This window comes from Harmonia axyridis, chromosome 7 (genome assembly GCF_914767665.1).
Source record: "Harmonia axyridis chromosome 7, icHarAxyr1.1, whole genome shotgun sequence".
Taxonomy (NCBI): domain Eukaryota; kingdom Metazoa; phylum Arthropoda; class Insecta; order Coleoptera; family Coccinellidae; genus Harmonia; species Harmonia axyridis.
In genome coordinates, this window is record NC_059507.1 from 8390180 (window position 1) to 8411013 (window position 20834).

The following is a 20834-nucleotide window of genomic DNA, read 5'->3' on the forward strand; positions in this document are numbered from 1 at the left end:
ACCCGTTACAAGGTGGTCCAACGAAAACTTTACACCTCGATTTTCTGACTTTAAATTGAAAATGTGGAGAACTTCAACAGGGACTTGTGAAAATTGACTGTCTCAATTGTTTGCAAATAGTGGAGAGGGCTTCTATGGGAGAGGCATAATGATATAACCTTTAAAATGGAAACAAGTTATCGAACAAAACGGCGCATTAATCTAAATCGGATCATATTAACTATGGTAATTAAAACCTTGTTTTTCATGCAGAAATAATGGATTTCTTTTTACTACATCTCATATTGACACTCGACACTTTGTTCTTCTATGTGTTTCTTTTGCTTGCTTGATACTGAAGAGAATAAAAAGTTGTGGTTATTGAGTGACATGGTATAAGCTGTCAGCGAGGGAATCTACCAGAAAATGGAATATTCGACATTGTTCAACAACAAATCTTTCATTATAAACTCTGATTGAAAATCTTATTCCATTGAAACTCGGCTATTGAAAATATACGATTCAATCAAAATCAGTTTATACAATGGCGTGTGCTTGGAACTGGCAGATTATAAAATAACTCATTTCCATTCTCTCCTCGAGAAATTAATGAAGTGGAATCTCAATCGAAATTAACGGTTCATAGAAATTTCCAATTATCAGTTACCCCCATCAGAAGTTATTTTTTATTAGCACCAAAAGATTCGAACAATCCCCACTTTCTCGTAGGACGAAAGAAAATTCTCGTAAGGTATGAATTACAGAAATCGTAAAAAGTCTCAGGGTTCCTTTCAGGACGACGATAAAAGTTTTGAAAGGTTTTCTGAGTAGCTCTTGGAGTCGTATACCGTTCTCATATTATTTTAGATTGATTTTGTATAACACGAGCTGATGTTCGTTTTTTTTCCTGAATTGAAAAATCTATTTGTTTTTACATCGCCAATATTACTATAATGTAACAAAAACACTATAAATTTTACATAATTTTTTATTATTTCCTTCTATCTCGAAGAATATTTCAAATCAAAATATATTTCAATAATACATAGGCGTACAACTTTGCTTCCCCCGTTTTTCCCGAAATTCGAGGCTTTATTGAAAAAAACTGATTATACATTTACGATTCAAAGTATTATCCATCGCTGGCCACTACTTTCTCCCATCTCTCGGGCAGTGTAAAAATCCCGCGTTAAAAAATATTTCTCTTTTTCCTAAGACCAGAAGTGCTGGTCAGCCAGTGATTGTTGCAGTCGGTTTTAACAACTCATAATACATTACGCCGAGCTGGTTCCACTAAATACTGAGCATGACCTTGGAACCGTGAATATTCGTTCTGGCCGTCGACGTGGAAGCATGGCCGAGATATCCCAATGATTTTCTGCTCTTGGGATTATCGTAATGAACCCTTCTTTCGTCTCCAGTCACAAGGCGAAGTAGAAATCCCTTCCGTCTTTGCCTTGAAAGCAGCTGTTCACAGGCAAACAAACGCCATTCACCATATCTCGACTTCAACTCGTACGGCACACAATTTCCTTGTTTCTGAATCATTTCCATGAGTTTCAGGCGTTTTGAAATGGCTTGTTGCATCACTCCCAATGATCCTGCCAATTCTTGTTGCGTTTGACAAGAGTCTTGATCAAGTAATGCCTCCAATTCTGCATCTTCGAAAACGTTTTCTCTTGCACCGCCATGCTGGTCTTCGACATCAAAATCACCGTTCTTGAAGCATTGAAACCCCTCTCGGCACGTTCTTTCACTAATAGCGGCCTCACCATAGGTATTTTAGAGCATTCGATGAGCCTCAGACGAAGATTTCTTCATATCAAAGTAGAAAATTAAAACCTCTCGCAAATGACTAGAATTGGGCTCTATGCTGAGATGTTCAATCGAAAATAACTTCATGATGCAGATACAAATCGACTAATATTTTTATGGCGTTATGCTTACCAACACCTAATCTTATCGTATGACATCTACGATCTTTTTATTTCGACTACCCCTTACCGCTACAGCCATTTATTGCAAAACGGCGGAAGCAAAGTTGTACACCTAATAGTACCTATATTATTTTGTAAGGAGAAATTTCACTTTTCATGGCGAGTCTGAGTGTTGTAATGTTGTAGACGAGCCATGAAAAGTGAATTTAGCAGAGAGGCATTTTCCATTAGCATTTTTCCGAATCTTTTATCTAGATTGATGAATTGTGTTTCGAGGATAGAATGAAATGTTTAAAAATTTGTAAAAATGAAAAAAAGATTAATTTTGTAGTCTGTATTTGTGTGTTCTCTGAAAGTTAGCCCCTATTCTTATCAAAAACATCGGATGTAAACAAACTCGTATTATATTAATATAATAATGTAAAGAGTAAGTCATTCAGAATCCGTTCATATATTACAGTGAATTCTAGTAGATTCGAGGCAGTTCTTTCATCATAACTTGGGGTAAATTGTTTTTGTTTTTTTTTTTCATTGTATTATCTTTTTTTGTTTTGTTCTTGATTATGAATGCAGGCTTAATTTTTTTTTTTTTTACATATCAGTTGTTTATTTGAATATTAGTGGTTAGTATGCAGGGAATGTTCATCACTTGTTTTTGCGAGAGTATTGGCAGTATACAAGCCTGGCTTAGACTGCATACTCTACAAATTGGCAATCCAGTTTTAACTTTTAATCTATTGTATATAATATTGATGAATAAAATTGAATTGAATTGAATATTATTAATAAATAAATAAAAACACTTGACTATACGTTCACAAATTTAATAAAATATTATATTACGTTGACATGCATGTTTCGGGTTTTACCCCATTCTCAAAACTAAACAGAATAATAAACGGTACAAATTATACATCAAACAAAACAGATGTTAACACCGGAGATAAGCGGAACTCCAGCTGATCGTTCACAATTGGCAATTTTTGTTTATGTGCTGAAGATATTTCTAAACATTCTAAAAGATCTAATCGCTTACTTTTCTCTCCTTCGTGTAAAATTTTGGTTTTATTGAAATCTATAAAATGGTTACAAGAGATACAATGAGTTGAAAACCCCGTTGTGGATTTATTTTGTAAAATAGATTTTTTATGTTCTTCAACCCTAACTTTGAGAGAACGACCGGTTTGACCAACATAAAAAGCAGGACATTCGTCACAGAACAACTTATATACACCACTTTTTTCTGAATCACTTAACTTATCCCTACCATCAGAAAACATTGATCTCAAATTTTTCTTGTTTGTACACACAATATCAACTCTGTTTTTTCTTAATCTATTACAAACTATGTCGCTAATCTGTGGAATATAATTAATATATACAAATCTCTTCATTTGATCTTTAGGTTGAGGTGGATAGATACAAGTTAAAAGTTTTTCACGTTGTTTTTTCAATATTAATTTATCTATTATGTCAGGAGAGTAGCCGTTGTTCTTTGTTAATAACTTTAACATCTCAACTTCTTTTTTGAAGTTATTCTCCGATAGAGGAGTGGAAATAAGTCTGTGCACAAGGGAATGAAACGCAGACATTTTAATTCTATAAGGGTGTGAACTACTATTATGAATGAGAACATCGGAAAAAGTTGGTTTTCTGTAAATATCAAAATCAAGATGGTCATTTACGATTTTTATCTGAATATCCAGGAAGTTGAGTGATTTATCCACATTTTCCAATTCCAAAGTGAACTGAACACCGTCATAAAATGAGTTAATAAGCTTTAGAAATGATTCGAGTTCTGAATCCGAGCCAGTCCAAATACAAAATACGTCATCAACATATCGCTTCCAGTACAGTACATATACAGTCAGATTATTATTCATTATGGAAAATATTTTCTTTTCCAAATGTGTCATAAAAATTTCACTGAAAAGGGGGGATGAAGGAGAACCCATTGGTAGACCATCTAGTTGTTGATAAAATTTCCCATTGAACTTAAAATAGCTCTGTTCAAGACATATTTGTAGTATTTTCATTGTTTCTTCAATTATTTCCGTACTGAGTGAAATATTGTCATGGAGTTGTTCACTGACTAAATTTTTGATTTCTGCAGTCGGTATGGATGGAAATAAATTCACTACATCGAATGAAATCAACCTGGCATTTGAGGGAATTTTGAGGATCTTTAATTCGTTTGTTAATTGAACTGTATTTTTGATAGAATAAATAGGATTATGTTGTATCATACCTGGTAACATCGAATTCAAGAATTTACAGAGCTTCAAAGATGGTGCATGAGTATATGAAACAATGGGTCTCATCGGACAATTTTCCTTATGTATTTTAGGAAGAGCATATAATAAGGGTATTCTGGGGTTCATTATGGTCAGAGGGAAACTCACTTGAGATAACAAGTTAGGGCAGCTCTTAATTGTCTTCTTCACCGCAGTTTGGAATTTTGATGTAGGGTCAAACTTCAATTCTAAGAAAGAACTTGGATCAAGCTGGAGATGAAAAAGTGGTATAAGATAAGAGACAACAACAAACTACACCTGAAAGTGATACACAGTGAATTAACTTACCGCATTAGCCCTGCTGAGTTCGACCATTTGGATTTTACCATCAGAGAGGAAGTAAGGATTTTGGGACATAAACAATATGAAAATCAACTTAAAAAACTTGAAGCTCTTGTGAATAATGTGGACAAATTCGAACCTAACTCGTTGAATTACGTGAGTGAAACTAACAAAATCTTTTACGAAAAAGTGAAAAATTTTACAGACGTACATTTCGAAGAAACTGAAATTAAATTGCTGGAAAAAGGTTTGAAACATTGTCCGAATGTGTTCAGTAAAAACGACCTCAAACAATTTGCAGTAAATGTTGAATTGGCTTTAAATAAAATTGAACCTCCTGAAAATCGAGATCTCGAAAAATCATTATGTGCGAGAATAATATCAAAAGCTACCGTGGAAGATAATAAAAATGAGTCATTGGTTTTAAAACAAATCAAAAAGAAAGCCTCAGAAAATGACCTGATCATAACAAAAGCTGACAAAGGCAATACAGTCACATTTTTGAACAGAAATGATTATTTGATAAAAACTGAAAGTTTATTGAATTCTAATAATTTCTTAGAATTGAAGTTTGACCCTACATCAAAATTCCAAACTGCGGTGAAGAAGACAATTAAGAGCTGCCCTAACTTGTTATCTCAAGTGAGTTTCCCTCTGACCATAATGAACCCCAGAATACCCTTATTATATGCTCTTCCTAAAATACATAAGGAAAATTGTCCGATGAGACCCATTGTTTCATATACTCATGCACCATCTTTGAAGCTCTGTAAATTCTTGAATTCGATGTTACCAGGTATGATACAACATAATCCTATTTATTCTATCAAAAATACAGTTCAATTAACAAACGAATTAAAGATCCTCAAAATTCCCTCAAATGCCAGGTTGATTTCATTCGATGTAGTGAATTTATTTCCATCCATACCGACTGCAGAAATCAAAAATTTAGTCAGTGAACAACTCCATGACAATATTTCACTCAGTACGGAAATAATTGAAGAAACAATGAAAATACTACAAATATGTCTTGAACAGAGCTATTTTAAGTTCAATGGGAAATTTTATCAACAACTAGATGGTCTACCAATGGGTTCTCCTTCATCCCCCCTTTTCAGTGAAATTTTTATGACACATTTGGAAAAGAAAATATTTTCCATAATGAATAATAATCTGACTGTATATGTACTGTACTGGAAGCGATATGTTGATGACGTATTTTGTATTTGGACTGGCTCGGATTCAGAACTCGAATCATTTCTAAAGCTTATTAACTCATTTTATGACGGTGTTCAGTTCACTTTGGAATTGGAAAATGTGGATAAATCACTCAACTTCCTGGATATTCAGATAAAAATCGTAAATGACCATCTTGATTTTGATATTTACAGAAAACCAACTTTTTCCGATGTTCTCATTCATAATAGTAGTTCACACCCTTATAGAATTAAAATGTCTGCGTTTCATTCCCTTGTGCACAGACTTATTTCCACTCCTCTATCGGAGAATAACTTCAAAAAAGAAGTTGAGATGTTAAAGTTATTAACAAAGAACAACGGCTACTCTCCTGACATAATAGATAAATTAATATTGAAAAAACAACGTGAAAAACTTTTAACTTGTATCTATCCACCTCAACCTAAAGATCAAATGAAGAGATTTGTATATATTAATTATATTCCACAGATTAGCGACATAGTTTGTAATAGATTAAGAAAAAACAGAGTTGATATTGTGTGTACAAACAAGAAAAATTTGAGATCAATGTTTTCTGATGGTAGGGATAAGTTAAGTGATTCAGAAAAAAGTGGTGTATATAAGTTGTTCTGTGACGAATGTCCTGCTTTTTATGTTGGTCAAACCGGTCGTTCTCTCAAAGTTAGGGTTGAAGAACATAAAAAATCTATTTTACAAAATAAATCCACAACGGGGTTTTCAACTCATTGTATCTCTTGTAACCATTTTATAGATTTCAATAAAACCAAAATTTTACACGAAGGAGAGAAAAGTAAGCGATTAGATCTTTTAGAATGTTTAGAAATATCTTCAGCACATAAACAAAAATTGCCAATTGTGAACGATCAGCTGGAGTTCCGCTTATCTCCGGTGTTAACATCTGTTTTGTTTGATGTATAATTTGTACCGTTTATTATTCTGTTTAGTTTTGAGAATGGGGTAAATCCCGAAACATGCATGTCAACGTAATATAATATTTTATTAAATTTGTGAACGTATAGTCAAGTGTTTTTATTTATTTATTAATAACGATGTTTCACCAAGTGTTGAGCGAGAGATCTATTTCTTGAATATTATTATTTCCGTAGGTAGTTTAGTTTCACTTTGAAAATCTGAAAGCGAACTGAAATATTTTCAATAAGGACCATTTCAAACTTTTGCGTTCATTTTATTCGTTCCAATGACAACCACATGATTTCGCTGAAAGCAGTGATCATTTTATCATTTATCACATTCTTTGCATGTTCTGTGCCTGTTGGAAAAAATTCCGGAATTGTCAGAATTTCCGAAAACACAAAGGGTAAATAAAACCATTGTACAAATGATAAAGACCAGTTGCTACTAAACAATACTAAAGGTTTCACTTGAAAAATATAACCGGATATAGATAAAAGCCAATTAGAGCTTGTTTCAATACAAACACCTCAAAGCAGTACGAGAACATTCAATTGTATTTTCGAACAAATGGATAAACAATGCCCGCATACCGGTCAAACCATCGCCCTGTTTGGAAAAATCCCCTGTAGTTTCGTCAGCAAAAATACCTCATTTTTCTTCGACGAGTTTTCCCTCACGGGTATATGACAGCGTTCGTCGCCTTTCAATAAACGAAATGACATGGACAGGACTCTACAACTAATGAAGGAATTTTCGTTAGACTAATGCTCTCTCTCTTCGTCGATTATCAGAAAGAAAGAAAATCCATTTCTGTTTTTTTCTTGCTTATGCCGGAACAGTTCTGGAAGTGGCTTCGACCTTATAAAAATTGACGTGGCGCACCGAGATGATTGATATAATAGAATGAAGGATTGAAAAAATATTGATTGAGTTTTTCGCCCTTCCTTTATCTGTCTTCCTTGGGTTATTCGGGTTCGGAGTAGGGCTGGGACTTTTTCGCCTTTTTGTATTCGAATATTCATCCATAAATTTATTCGATTATTCGAATAATTCATTCAAACAAATATTCATGCTTGATTATTCATGAGTAGTCATGAATATTCAACTATTCGTTGATTATTCAATGATTATTCAATGATTATTCAGTGATTATTCAATGATTATTCAGTGATTATTCAATGAATATTCAGTCAATATTCAGTGTTTTAATGAACCAATAAAATCCGAGCGTTTTGATGAGTGAATATACACTTTGCGACGTGGTATAATCGTTTTGGTGTTTTGCCTCCCGCCATATACGCTCTATTAGTGTGACGTCACACACCGCCATTTTTGGTTCTCCTGTCAGTGTTCGGAATCCAAACAAATAAATTGTCATTCAAATTAGTACGGTCTCGTTGAAGGAATTGGCTTATTTTCATAAATAAGAGTATTTGAGGAACGATTTCAGTATTAATTGATAGACAGAAGGAACGAGGTTCCTGGAAAAGTCGGGAGTATTCTGGTTTCACCGAAAAAATTGTCCTATTGTTATAATAAAATTGTCGTTTGGTAAATACAGAGATTTTTTTATCACATGGCAACGTACAAAATACAATAGATCCTAAAATAGACGCAGTAAAACCTTCGCTGGGACAATACAATCTACATAGACCCTTTACAGGTCTAGAGGTACAAAAAAGATGACCAAGCGGATTCTGAGAACATTAAATTCTTCAAGAATACACTTCGTGATCAATTATATGGAATTTTCAAAAAAACTTTGTTTTCTGATTCTGTTTCAGTTTTGTTAGGGAAGGATGTTACTTCAGTGGATGTGTGTACATTTTAAGACCATAGATTTAAAAGAATATAAAGATTCGTCGGTTCGCAATTCAGAATACATAAAACAATATTTGACCACTGAAATAGAGCAATGTCTAGAAATAGCAATGCATACGGAATAGGAAGGCAAGGTTACATTTTCGAATGTAGAATCTTATATTATTATTATTAGAACTCTTTATTGCTAAATTCATATGTTAGAATCTTATATTCCATTTTCTTATTTTTTCATTGAAAATTTTATTAATTTTTCTTTGGCTGAATACCTTTTTCTAATACTATTAAATGAATAATTTTAATTCATTTGTATCTATCAATTTCAATATTATGTAATTTCCAGTAATTTTAATATTAATAAAACGATTTGTCCGTTGTGAATCACAAAACCTTGTTTTAATCATTCCTGAATAGTGAGTCAAGTGATCATTCAAACTTTCATTCGTAACTTCATAAATATCCAACTACTCACTAAATAGAAAACTATTTACTGATTATTCATGAATGGAAAAGTAGTCATTGATTATTCAACTATTCAGTGAATACTCGACTATTCACTGATTATTCATGAATAGAAAAGTAGTCATTGATTATTCAACTATTCAGTGAATACTCGACTATTCACTGATTATTCATGAATAGAAAAGTAGTCATTGATTATTCAACTATTCAGTGAATATTCATGATTATTCGAATAATGCAAAATGCAATTATTCGAATAATTATTCAATGATTATTCGAATATTCAAATCATTCATTCATGATTCCCAGCCCTAGTTCGGAGCGTACTCCTCGCAATCCCTCAGTTTAGATTTAGGATGGAAATATTTATAATACTCTATTGTTAATGAAGACAAAGTTTGCGATAACGCTGAAACTTTTATGCTTAAGGTTGGAATATGATGCAGTCAATATTGGAGAATGGATACTCTTAGTTTGTAGCCAGCGTAGCTTTGTTTCCGTCTGAAACTATCTTAATGTTCGGTATTGAATTATTGATACTTTTCAGAACTTTGAAATATTCGGAAATATCGTTTTGCAAACTTCTAGGGAACTAGAAGAACGATTTATTATTTGAATTCAAGAACAGAAAATTTCCTTATTGCTAAGAAAAAATAATTAGAAAGCTTTGACGTGAAGCTAAGGGTTTTCCTGGTTATCTATTTCTATGGGGATATGTTAAGTCGCATGAATAGATTGATAATCCAACCCTGCAATCACCAGTCAACATTGAACATACTATTGAAATAATAAAGTAAAATGTAGATGAAAAACTTATGAAAAAAACGTAAAAAGAAATCGTGATTGTTATTTGAATGAAGTTATTCTCCAAACATTATCGCATAATAAATAAATAAAAGAATTGCAACGATTTTGCACGCTTCAATTCATGTTACGATACTGGAATTTCCAAAGACGCGGTAATTTGCCGATTCGTTGTGGTGATTGGTCGCCGATGAAGCGCCAACGGATGCGCGTATCTAGAGAAAGAAACACAGAGAATTTTCTGAAAGATTTTCAATAATTATCGAGACTTTAGGAAAGATACGTACCTTGTTTTAGATTTCAGCCATTACTAGTTTAATTTGAGATTTATAATTTAATTTTTCGGCTAGAATTGTGTCGGGATTCTCGGTAAGTGTTGACATGAATATTTGCATTTATCAAGTAATAATCTCACCAGCATGAATTGATTAATTTTGAAACAGTAGTTATTTTTCAGAGTCATCCATCTTGTAGAAACGTATTTTAGTTTTGTTAGAATTCTTTTTGTGTCAAATAATTTCAAAAAAATTCTTCTCAGGTTTATTTTATGATAAATGTAATCATTTCTTTATAATTTCTTGGATAGACATCCGAGAAGGACTTGTAAATTCAGGTTAACATACTCTAATATCGTTGTTCATTTTTCCAAAGCACTTCCTGTGGAATTAGAACAACAGAAACCTCCCTTGGGATTGAAAAATATCAAGAAGAACCTTCTTGAAATATATAAGTTGGAATAGTACGTACGTTAAACCACTTCAGTTCCTGAAACTGAGAGAATTGGAGTACTATAGCTTCTTGCTAAGATCTGGTGTTTAGAAGGCTGAAAATAATCTACAGAAGAGGTTCCATCCTAATAGCATAGTAATTCATTGAAAACTGACTTAAGTTTTTATTACAATATTATTTGTTTAGAGTGAAAAGAATCGATCATTGGAAAGGGTGTTTTTTTAGAGCTATAGAACTTTAAATTGCAATAAAACAACGATGGATTATTCGATTGACATGAATTTTATTTATCCGCAAGATAATCTTGTGGCATTACATTTTACATAATGATTTCTGGCATATAACCGCCACGGCTGACTCGGATGTAGTCCAATCTGGATGTCCAATCTTCGATGACTTTTTTCAACATTTGTGGCCGTATATCGGCAATAACGCGGCGAATGTTGTCTTCCAAATGGTTAAGGGTTTGTGGCTTATCCGCATAGGCCAATGATTTTACATAGCCCCACAGAAAGTAGTCTAGCGGTGTCAAATCACAAGATCTTGGAGGCCAATTCACAGGTCCAAAACGTGAAATTAGGCGGTCACCAAACGTGTCTTTCAATAAATTGATTGTGGCACGAGCTGTGTGACATGTTGCGCCGTCTTGTTGGAACCACAGCTCCTGGACATCATGGTTGTTCAATTCAGGAATGAAAAAGTTAGTAATCATGGCTCTATACCGATCACCATTGACTGTAACTTTCTGGCCATCATCGTTTTTGAAGAAGTACGGACCAATGATTCCACCAGCCCATAAAGCGCACCAAAAAGTCAGTTTTTCTGGAAGTAATGGTGTTTCGACATACACTTGAGGATTAGCTTCACTCCAAATGTGGCAGTTTTGTTGGTTGACGTAGCCATTCAACCAGAAGTGCGCTTCATCGCTAAACAAATTAAAATGGACGTAGTGCGCGATACGTATTCCGCACAGAACCAGTATTTTCGAAATAAAATTGCCCTATTTGCAAGCGTTGTTCAGGCGTGAGTCTAATCATGATGAATTGCCAAACCAAATTGAGAATAAATCACTTGACAGCTGTTAAATCGGTCGCCATCTTGAACAGTAATGCCAACTTAAAGTTAGATACCTCGAAAAAAAACACCCGTTATATTTTAATTTCATTGAATTCGTAAAAACCTGGGTAGGAGTTTTGTTACCAAATAAGCTAAACCACCCCTAGAAATCAGTCTCTTGAGTCTCATAGGCAATTATAACGTTACAAAATAATGTAACCTTTCAATTTTGGAAACCTCTTAATTCAATAGATTATCGAATTCTTGAATAACCCAAGGATATTCAACTTTTACTGAACTAGCGTGTACTAAATTCTAACCCGGTATTCTGAAATTTCGTTTTCTACTAAGGACAAACCATATTTCTACAGAAACAAAATAATTCAATTCAAAATTTGAAAAGCAACGAGTACAAAACATCAACTAACGACTCGTTCAGGTATTTTGAGCAGGAGACAAATATACTATTCATAACAATCCCTGGCCCTATGGTACACAAGTGGAAATGCGTGAAATCCAGCAGGAGAGCCTGAATTCATATCCTTCTCTCAACTGGAGGTCCCACTAACGACAGAACAGGGGAGAAAGCCTGCAATACAGCCTCCCCCATTAATCTCATGAAATAATGTGGTATATCTACATGGAATTTCCCAAGATTATGTTGGTTTATTCAGGTGACAGGTCTGTTAGGTTTGTGTTATATTTTCTGAAGCAGTAAACCTTACTGACACACCTCAATTCCAAATGCAGACAGAAAAATGTAAATTGTTGGTGCACCCAAATATGTTGGTTTGATAATTTCACATTCAAACTGGAAAAACGGTACACAGAATTGTTATTTTCCTAATAAGTGAGGAAAGTGGAACCAAAACCTAGGAGACTTTGGGGACTCGTTCATTCGTTCACTTTTGGAATCACCAAAATAATTTATAGGTAAGTATTTCTAGGCATCTTACGTTTCACTTCACCTAATTTGTATTTGGGTTTTGATTTCTCACTTTCCCATATTCAAAATATATGAATTAGGAGATCGTATGAAGGCATACATGATGATCTGGTATCGAAATACTTTAAAAAATCATAAACATGTTATTTCGTGAGACATGCAACATGCAATAGACTTTTCAATCTATTTATGAGTTAAACAAACTGATATCTGATTCAAATATGTCTCTATGAATATTTATGTTTATCAATTTGATATTACCTGCATGCCAAAGTGATTTTTCGTTCATCATTCTTATCTATTATTATTTTCTATATTGAACTTGAAAAGAAATCAATTTTTGTTTAATATCCAATAATGAATCTTTGTAATCGAATTTTTAATTTTATCTCTTGTCAGATACTATTGGAGCTATTTTAAGAAACAATTGGAGCTATTTTCAGAAACTATTAGAGCTGTTTTCCCGAAACTATTAGAGTTATTTTTCAGAAACTATTGGAGCTATTTTCATGAAAGTTTTTAAACCAAAAATCATTCATGAACTGCAAAATTATTGATGGAAAATTTGAAGGCAGAATCGGAAAATTGCCAATAGCAAAAATCTTTCATAGTTACTGCTGATAGCCTGAGGAAAATTGATCCCAGATTCCGATCTCATTTGCTGTAAAAGGACAAGCCATTTATATATCTTCTTACGTTATTTCGACTTGGAATGGAACTTAATATAATTTGATTTTAGAATTCAGAGATTTCAAATGGAGCATCTACTTCAAAGAGGAATGGATAATGAAGTCAATACTCCAATGCTGAATATTACTTCACATCGTATCTTAATTTCAATTAATTCCACTTTTGCAACATTTCGATTCATATTTTCTCGAAGTCTGGATCGCTCATGAAAGGAGTATACATTCTTCTATAAGGACATTACCTACATACATGTCCCTGATGGGTAATTATTAATGTTTAATTTTTTAATCAAGTCTCACTTGAACCTCTAAGACCTCATTTCTTTCCAGGTTCAGCTTGTTTTTAAGAAGTTTCTTCTAAGTATCCGAATAACATTGAATTTATCCAGTTCTAAGGAAAAATCCAGAAACCTGACATCGCTGTTCGTAGGTGAAATCTCCAACACCGTTGTTTACTGCCCGCAGGAAGTGACAATCATTGAAACATGATATAGTGGACTTGAAAAACATTCATGCTATGATAATACTTTATCGCCAAATTCATTATTGCTTTTTTATAGATGCTATTCGAATTGAATATTATTGTTGAATGTTTTTAGATAATTACATGCTTGACGAGCATCTTATTTTCCTAACTAATCGTTCAATCCTGATTCAACTTCTCGCCTAGTTTGGGTGATAAATCTCAGTCTAAAACTTTTGGACATCAAGAATTACTGCTCATTCAGCTGATAATTCCGGTGAATTATCGCTTCCAAGTAGTGCTAGAGTTGGAGGACTATTATACAGATGAAAAAAAAAAGTGAGCGAACGAACGTTTATTGCGTTTTGAGGGCACTTTCCTGAGATCTGGAATCTTGAAGTTTTCAAGGTATGTTGGGATCACAATTCCACGGTTAAGTTAGGTAATGAGCAAAATCCGATTAGGGGTTTCGTAATATGGACGCTCGAATTTTTTTCCTGATAATTTCAGAACTAGGAGTCTGGTGGAGATAAAATTTTTTCGTTAGAAATATAATAACAATTTCAACCTTTCATGAGGAAATTCGTCCTTGACGATCCTTCTGTTTCATGAAACAAAACTATCTTGGCGTGATGAAGAGTTTCCGGGGTCTGCACCAGGAAAATCAACCCTCATTGATTGGTATGCTAAGTTTAAACGTCGTGAAATAATACCAAAGACGGCGAACGCAGTGGACGGCCAAAAGAGGCTGCACCGACGAAAAAATCAGAAAAAGTTCTCAAAATAATTTTGAATGACCTTGAAGTGGAGTTGATCGAGATAGCAGATATTGTGAAGATTTCATCTGAACGTGTACATCATATCATTCACGAATATTTGTACATGAGAAGGCTGTGTGCAAAATGGGTGTCGCGCGAGCTCACAATCGATCAAAAGCTACAACGTGTTAAGGGTTCTGTGCAGTGTTTGAAGCTGTTTAAGTGCAATAAAACTGAATTTTCGCGTCGATATGTGACAATGAATGAAACATGCCTCCATCATTTCACTCCGGAGTCCAATCAACAGTCAGCTGAGTGGACTGCACACGATGAACCGAATTCAAAGCGAGGAAAAACACAACAGTCAGCTCTCAAGGTTATGGCTTCAGTATTCTGGGATGCGCAAGGTATAATATTCATTGATTACCCCCAAAAGGGCCAGACCATCAACAGCGATTATCATATAGCGTTATTGGATCGTTTAAAGGATGAAATCGTTAAAAAACGGCTCCATTTGAAGAAAAAAAGTGCTGTTTCATCAAGACAATGCGTCGTGTAACAAATCAATGAAAACAATGGCAAAATTGCATGAACTGGGTTTCGAATTGCTTCTGCATCCACCGTATTCGCCAGATCTGGCCCCCAGCGACTTTTTCCTGTTCTCGGACCTCAAAAAATGCTCGCTGGTAAAAAATTTAGCTCCAATGAAGAAGTAATCGCCGAAACTGAGGCCTATTTTGGAGCGAAAGACAAATCGTACTACAAAAATGGTGTCGGAAAGTTGGAAGATCGCTATAATCGCTGTATCGCTCTCGAAGGCAACTATGTTGAATAATAAAATCGAGTTTTGCTAAAAAAAATGTGTTTTACTATGGTAGACTGGGGACTTTTTAATTGGATTGTTACGTTAAGTCATTGGTTTATGCCGACAAATCAGCAACTCTTGAAGCATTGGAAGCCAATAGTCAAGCCACCATATTGATTGGAAGAATCAGAAAAAATGTAAATAACAAAAATTGGAAGGTTTTGCATTTTCAAAGCGAGTCTACTCTAGTTACGATAATGCTATCAAATTGTTGCATCGAAAATAAAGAAAAAACTATATTTTCCTCCATCGAAAAGCTGAACTGAATCAAGAGGCTAATAAATACAAATTTTGGATATTAATTCACGTAAACGCTTATAATATCCAGTTCCCAAAAGGGAGCAGTCTAATAGCTCATGTAACATAAAAGCCGATGAGAGTAGCGCGAGAACTTTTTAATGGGAGACTTATTTTGGAATATAGAGATTTATCTTGGCTCCCGGGATCCTCGACCTAATGGCTACGAAATTTTTCCAAGAGGAAATTTAAACGAAAAATTGTTGTTGATCCCTATAATCCCTTTTAATATTATTTGCAGCTTTAATATTCGGATTCGCTATCGGAGTTATGGCAGAAAATTAATGTTAAACTAAGTACCATCAGGTGGAATGCTTCGACGATCACTGAATATAAATTGAAAATCATTTGAGTTGGATCTTGGAGGCTCAAAAATAAGTTTTATTCAACTCGAAATAATCGAAGATAGGTAGTGGATGTCACCAAGAGAATTAAGTGTTAATCATAATTATGTATATGATGAATGTTTATTTAAGAGCTTGGAAACTTTAAATGAAAGTACAAGGTACAAGATACAAATATTGTTGGAATGAATTTTCATTTTTATAATCTGGTAAATAATTTCAATTTTTAAATATGATTTCTGATTGGAGACGTTATATCCACTTATTTATCAACTACGCCACTGAAAATGTTTGAAATATGCAAAAACCATTGAAAGTTATCTTTCAGCAAGCAGTGTGGCTGTTCTAAGTGTCCTCGATATATCATTTTTCGAAATTATTCCAAAAAAGAAAGTAATTTTCCCAACTCAATACTCAGTAACTCCGGAGATGTGAAAAAAGTAATTTCTTGAAGGAATTGGAATATTATCTATAGAAAAGTTTGTTATTCTTACTCTGTATAGAGATTTCAAGAGACAGTGTATTTGAAAGAAAATGTAAAATAGTTTGAATTAGTAACTCGATATATCATTTTTCGAAATTATTGCAAAAAAGAAAGTAATTTTCCCAACTCAATACTCAGTATCTCCGGAGATGTGAAAAAAGTAATTGCTTGAAGGAATTGGAATATTATCTATAAAAAAGTTTGTTATTCTTACTCTGTAAAGAGATTTCAAGAGACAGTGTATTTGAAAGAAAATGTAAAATAGTTGAGAAGATTTTGAAATATGTGAATAATACACGTGCAGCACATTGTCAATTTAATATATAAAATATCAAAAACGAGTAAAAATTTACTATACTGGATAAACAAAGTAATATAATATATAAAATTCACAAACATGAACATAGTCAATAATAAACAGTATAAAAGAACTTTCAAATCACATAGTGATTCAAAAATTATATAAAATCAATCAAAAAACTTATCAACTACTCCTAATAGAAATATCAAAATCAAATTAACATTTATAGAAGTAATAACATTGGTATTTTTATGGCAAAAATTCATTTTAATTGATACCAATCCGTACATTTTGGTAGCATGGAAATTTATGAATATGAACTCATCTAAATTATCCAAACTTTAGCAATTGAATCTATGAACTTATATGAGAATTTTGATCAACAAAATATTCAGTAGTTCAAATTGCAGGGTCACACAAAAGATCTCTAAAACTAAATTCAAAAAATTAAGAGGCAAATTAATGATGTTTAAACAAAGTTAAATCAGAAGAAAGATAATAAATTGAAAGAACTGTTAGCAATTGATTAATTCAAAAATCTGTAAGATATCATATCAATCCAATGGTTCCTTACTGCTAGAACCCTGAAAAATCAAATAGGATTTCAATTAAAAAAGTCATCATCAAAAGTGAGTCTGTTCGAGGAAAGACTACTCAAAAATATATAAAATAATTAATATCCTATATATTTAATAGATTCGGTCCTTACTTGATAAATATTGATTTTCAAATGAAATAAAACAAAATTATATATTTGTGTCGAATCAGAAGACTCGACTTCCAAATGAAATATTTGAAATTGCACCAAAACACGTCAATTTTATGATTTCACGTTAGACCTTCGGAATTTCGAGAGTTAACCTTTTAAAAGTTTCCTAACAAATTCAAAAACCCGAATTGAAGAAATAAAAAATTTAACATTTTATCTTCTTACCCAGGTGTAGGGAAAAGTTGGCCAAGTATATTGATACTCAGCAGTTGGAACTTCTTTTCCGTTGGTCAGATCTGGTTTAAATGGAGATATATTTGAACGTGAACGCTGCCAGCGTTGCCTATTTTCTGTGTCTTCCTTGAATTTCGGTAATTCATACAGAAATTCAGCATTATTGGGCAATCTCTCTGGAATCATCCTTTCAGTTTGTAATATTTTCATAGGATTGGAAGCTTCTTCCAGGTTCCAGATTGAACTGGGTACCGCTTTTGGTTCTGAAGATGATGACCTCCCATAAGTCCCTAATGGATCTTGCTCCCTTGAATAATCAACTCGATTAAGCAGCGAGTTTAGCATAAGAGTAGAAGATCTGAAGGCATCGCTATGTTCCATTTCTGACAAACTTCCAGAGGCATTCGAATAATCAATATTCAGATATTGATTTAATTCCCTACTTAGTTTTTCGAAATCGGTCATGTCTGATGTGGAAGGAGATAATTGATGATGAAACATCCAATTGTCCTTTGTGAAGTCATCTAGTGATCTCGGTTGGCCCCAAGAGGAATGAGTACTCTCTGGTCTTCGGTAACTACGATCAGAAGCTCTCGTCCTTCGAAAAATAGATTATATTAATTGAATAAAATAGAATTAATTTTCTTAAACACTAAGATATCCATGTCGTTGATTTGAATGACATATGTCAAACACAACTGTCATCCGAAGTGTCATATCTGTAATTGCAGGTTAACCATTTAACAATATGGATCGTAATAGTAAGTTTTTTGAGACCAGTTATTGTATTATTATGGGTCGGAAATGATTAAATAAAATCAAAGTAAAATTCAATAAAATAATCTTTGAAATATCTAATTCTATTATACTTACAACATTTTTTTCCGAAATTCTGGTTTTGTATACTCAGTGCATGGCTTGGCGAAAACAACTTCAACTGGGGTATTTCGATAATGATCTGAAAAATATAAATTAGTGGATGAATGTGTGCATTTATGCGAACAAATAAGTGATAACTGAGTACGTATCAAAAACACGGAACTTTTCCAAGTAAGAATTGAAAATATTGAGGAGGAATAGAATTTCTATAAGTTCATTCGAAAACTCACCTTTCAAAGAAAACAAAAGTTCCAGTGCTATTTCTCTAGAAGCCAAGTGGATGAAGGCATAATTCTTGAATTTGTAAACTTTCTCTACGAACTCAGATTTAACATAATTTTTAATTAGTTCCTTCAGATATTCCCTTGTTTCTACAACGGGAAGGTTTCTGAGGTAGAGAATTTTGACCTGAAAAATTTATGTAAAATTTACCGTCAAGTTTTTCTAGGGAGTTCAGACATACTGATAAAATAATTTAAATCTGCTTGTGAATTGAATTTAAAAATAATTCAAGTCAAATAGAAATGATAGACCGATCAATTCACTCACAAAGTGAGGAAAGCACTGATTTAAAATAAGGAGCTTTTGAGCTAATTGCACTTTTGGAGGATAGATACAGGGGTGCAATGAACAGGATAAATGAAAGTTCATTTTTGACAAAAATGAAAATATACCAAATATATATACTTAGGAATTATTCGAAAAAAAAAGATTGTGAATATAATAGGTTGAATATGTTAATCGACTTGAATATTGTCAATCACGCAGAACAGAAATTAGCGAAAACAAACAATTTTTGGATGACGGTCAAATGTATTTCAAAATATATTACGAACAAACGAGTTCAAGTCCATTTCTCGGTAGAGATCTCAATGAATCAAAAACCAGAGAAAGAAATAAGTTTAGAATAAGAACATAATTTTCTGAGTAATTCACTTTTATTTCATGAAATAAAGAAAAACATATTGGCAATATTGAATATAGGTAGGAACAATAAAGAAACAATTGATCAAACTCACCTTCTTCATTTCTTCTTCACCTACCACAGGTTCAGGTACAGACCAATCGACGATAATTTCTTTGTTCCAAAGATTCATGTTCATCATCTTGTTTCTCATCTTTGCAGCGTACTGATGTGTTGGAAACTCAACGAAAACGAAACCTCTGTTTTCAGACCTGTTGGAGTAGGATCTATACATGATGACATCCACAAGTCCTGTAATTCCTTTTTTGACCAGCTCCTGCCAAACCTCATCTTTCGTTTTTTGAACTGGGATTCCCCCAACGAATATTCTGCAGTTGTTCATGGAAATTGACACCTTCACAGGGTTACCTGGAGTGATTTCTTTACCATCCAAATATTTGACAGCCAAATGAGCATCTTGACTGTTCAAGTATGTGATATAAGCGAAGCCTCTGTTTCCTTCGTTGGTGTGATTCATCATTAATCTCAAACAATGCAGAGGTCCTACACATTCGAAAAATGGCACTATGTCATCTTCGTCCAGATTTTGAGGTATATTTTTAGCGAAAATTTCGATCCTTGATTCTTCATCTGGCATTAAGAACGATTTTAAAACTCGCTGACCACGGAGATTTTCAACTGTCATGACGTTTTGGTAAGATTTCATTCTATCCGATGTTTTCGTCACTTAACAAACCACTTATTGAAACAAATCTACAGATGTTACAACCGACGGGTGAGACTCCTAGACTAGTTGTTGTTGTGTTCAAAATAGTTTATAAGGGTTTCGCAGAAAGAAAACATTAGGTGGGGTAGTTACTTTTTATTGGGTAGTTCGAGTTTCTTTTTTGCGATTGGTTCCATCTGGTATCTATGGTTGATACTCCGTGCAGTTGGGATCGGATGAATTTTCTATGATTTTGATCAGGGATTCACGGCTTGACTTGATATTCAAGCTACTTGAATTGGGCTTGACCTGGAATCAACTCAAGTTCAAGTCAAGAAGTAGTTTTTCAATGTCAATTCAAGTATTTATTTATCAAGTACTTGACTTGACATTGAAAAACTATTACTTGACTTGAACTTGAGTTGATTTCAAGTCAAGCACAAGTCAAGTAGCTTGTATATTGAGTCGAGCCAAGTATCCTGAAAAGGATATCGCAAACTTTATTAAAAAAAGTAGTCTTCTATCAAATGGGCTGAATTTTGGATATTTAAAAGTATAAGTAATTCCAAAACAAAAGGTTCAATAGGCACAAGTTTTTCTATAGGCTAGTTTTGAAGCTAAAGACCTCTGAAAACTCTCATTTGTTCTCTATTGTTATACAATACGAAACGTTATTCTGGATAATCATCACTATTCTGAGTAAACAAGATGTGAACATTCATCAATATGAGATAGGT

At 33.4% G+C, this 20834-nt stretch overlaps 1 protein-coding gene across 1 annotated transcript; it reads right to left on the reverse strand.

Annotated features, from left to right (window-relative positions):
• Positions 1-16950: 16950 nt before the first annotated feature.
• LOC123684520 (probable RNA-binding protein 46) lies at positions 16951-20108 on the reverse strand. Its single transcript, XM_045623814.1, has 5 exons — positions 19486-20108; positions 18697-18874; positions 18461-18545; positions 17579-18185; positions 16951-17228 (listed from the first exon to the last, which is right to left on the reverse strand). Exons 1-5 carry the CDS (start codon positions 20095-20097, stop codon positions 17199-17201), a joined length of 1512 nt encoding a protein of 503 aa, XP_045479770.1. The 5' UTR covers positions 20098-20108; the 3' UTR covers positions 16951-17198.
• Between the last annotated feature and the right edge of the window lie 726 nt (positions 20109-20834).

Coding starts and splice junctions, on each gene's coding strand:
- LOC123684520 (XM_045623814.1), bottom strand. CDS start 20,097: ATGAAATCTTACCAAAACGTCATGACAGTTGAAAATCTCCGTGGTCAG. Junction 18,546..18,696: donor ACTTTTGTTTTCTTTGAAAG/GTGAGTTTTCGA, acceptor TATATTTTTCAG/ATCATTATCGAAATACCCCA. Junction 18,186..18,460: donor GAATTTCGGAAAAAAATGTT/GTAAGTATAATA, acceptor TATTTTTCGAAG/GACGAGAGCTTCTGATCGTA.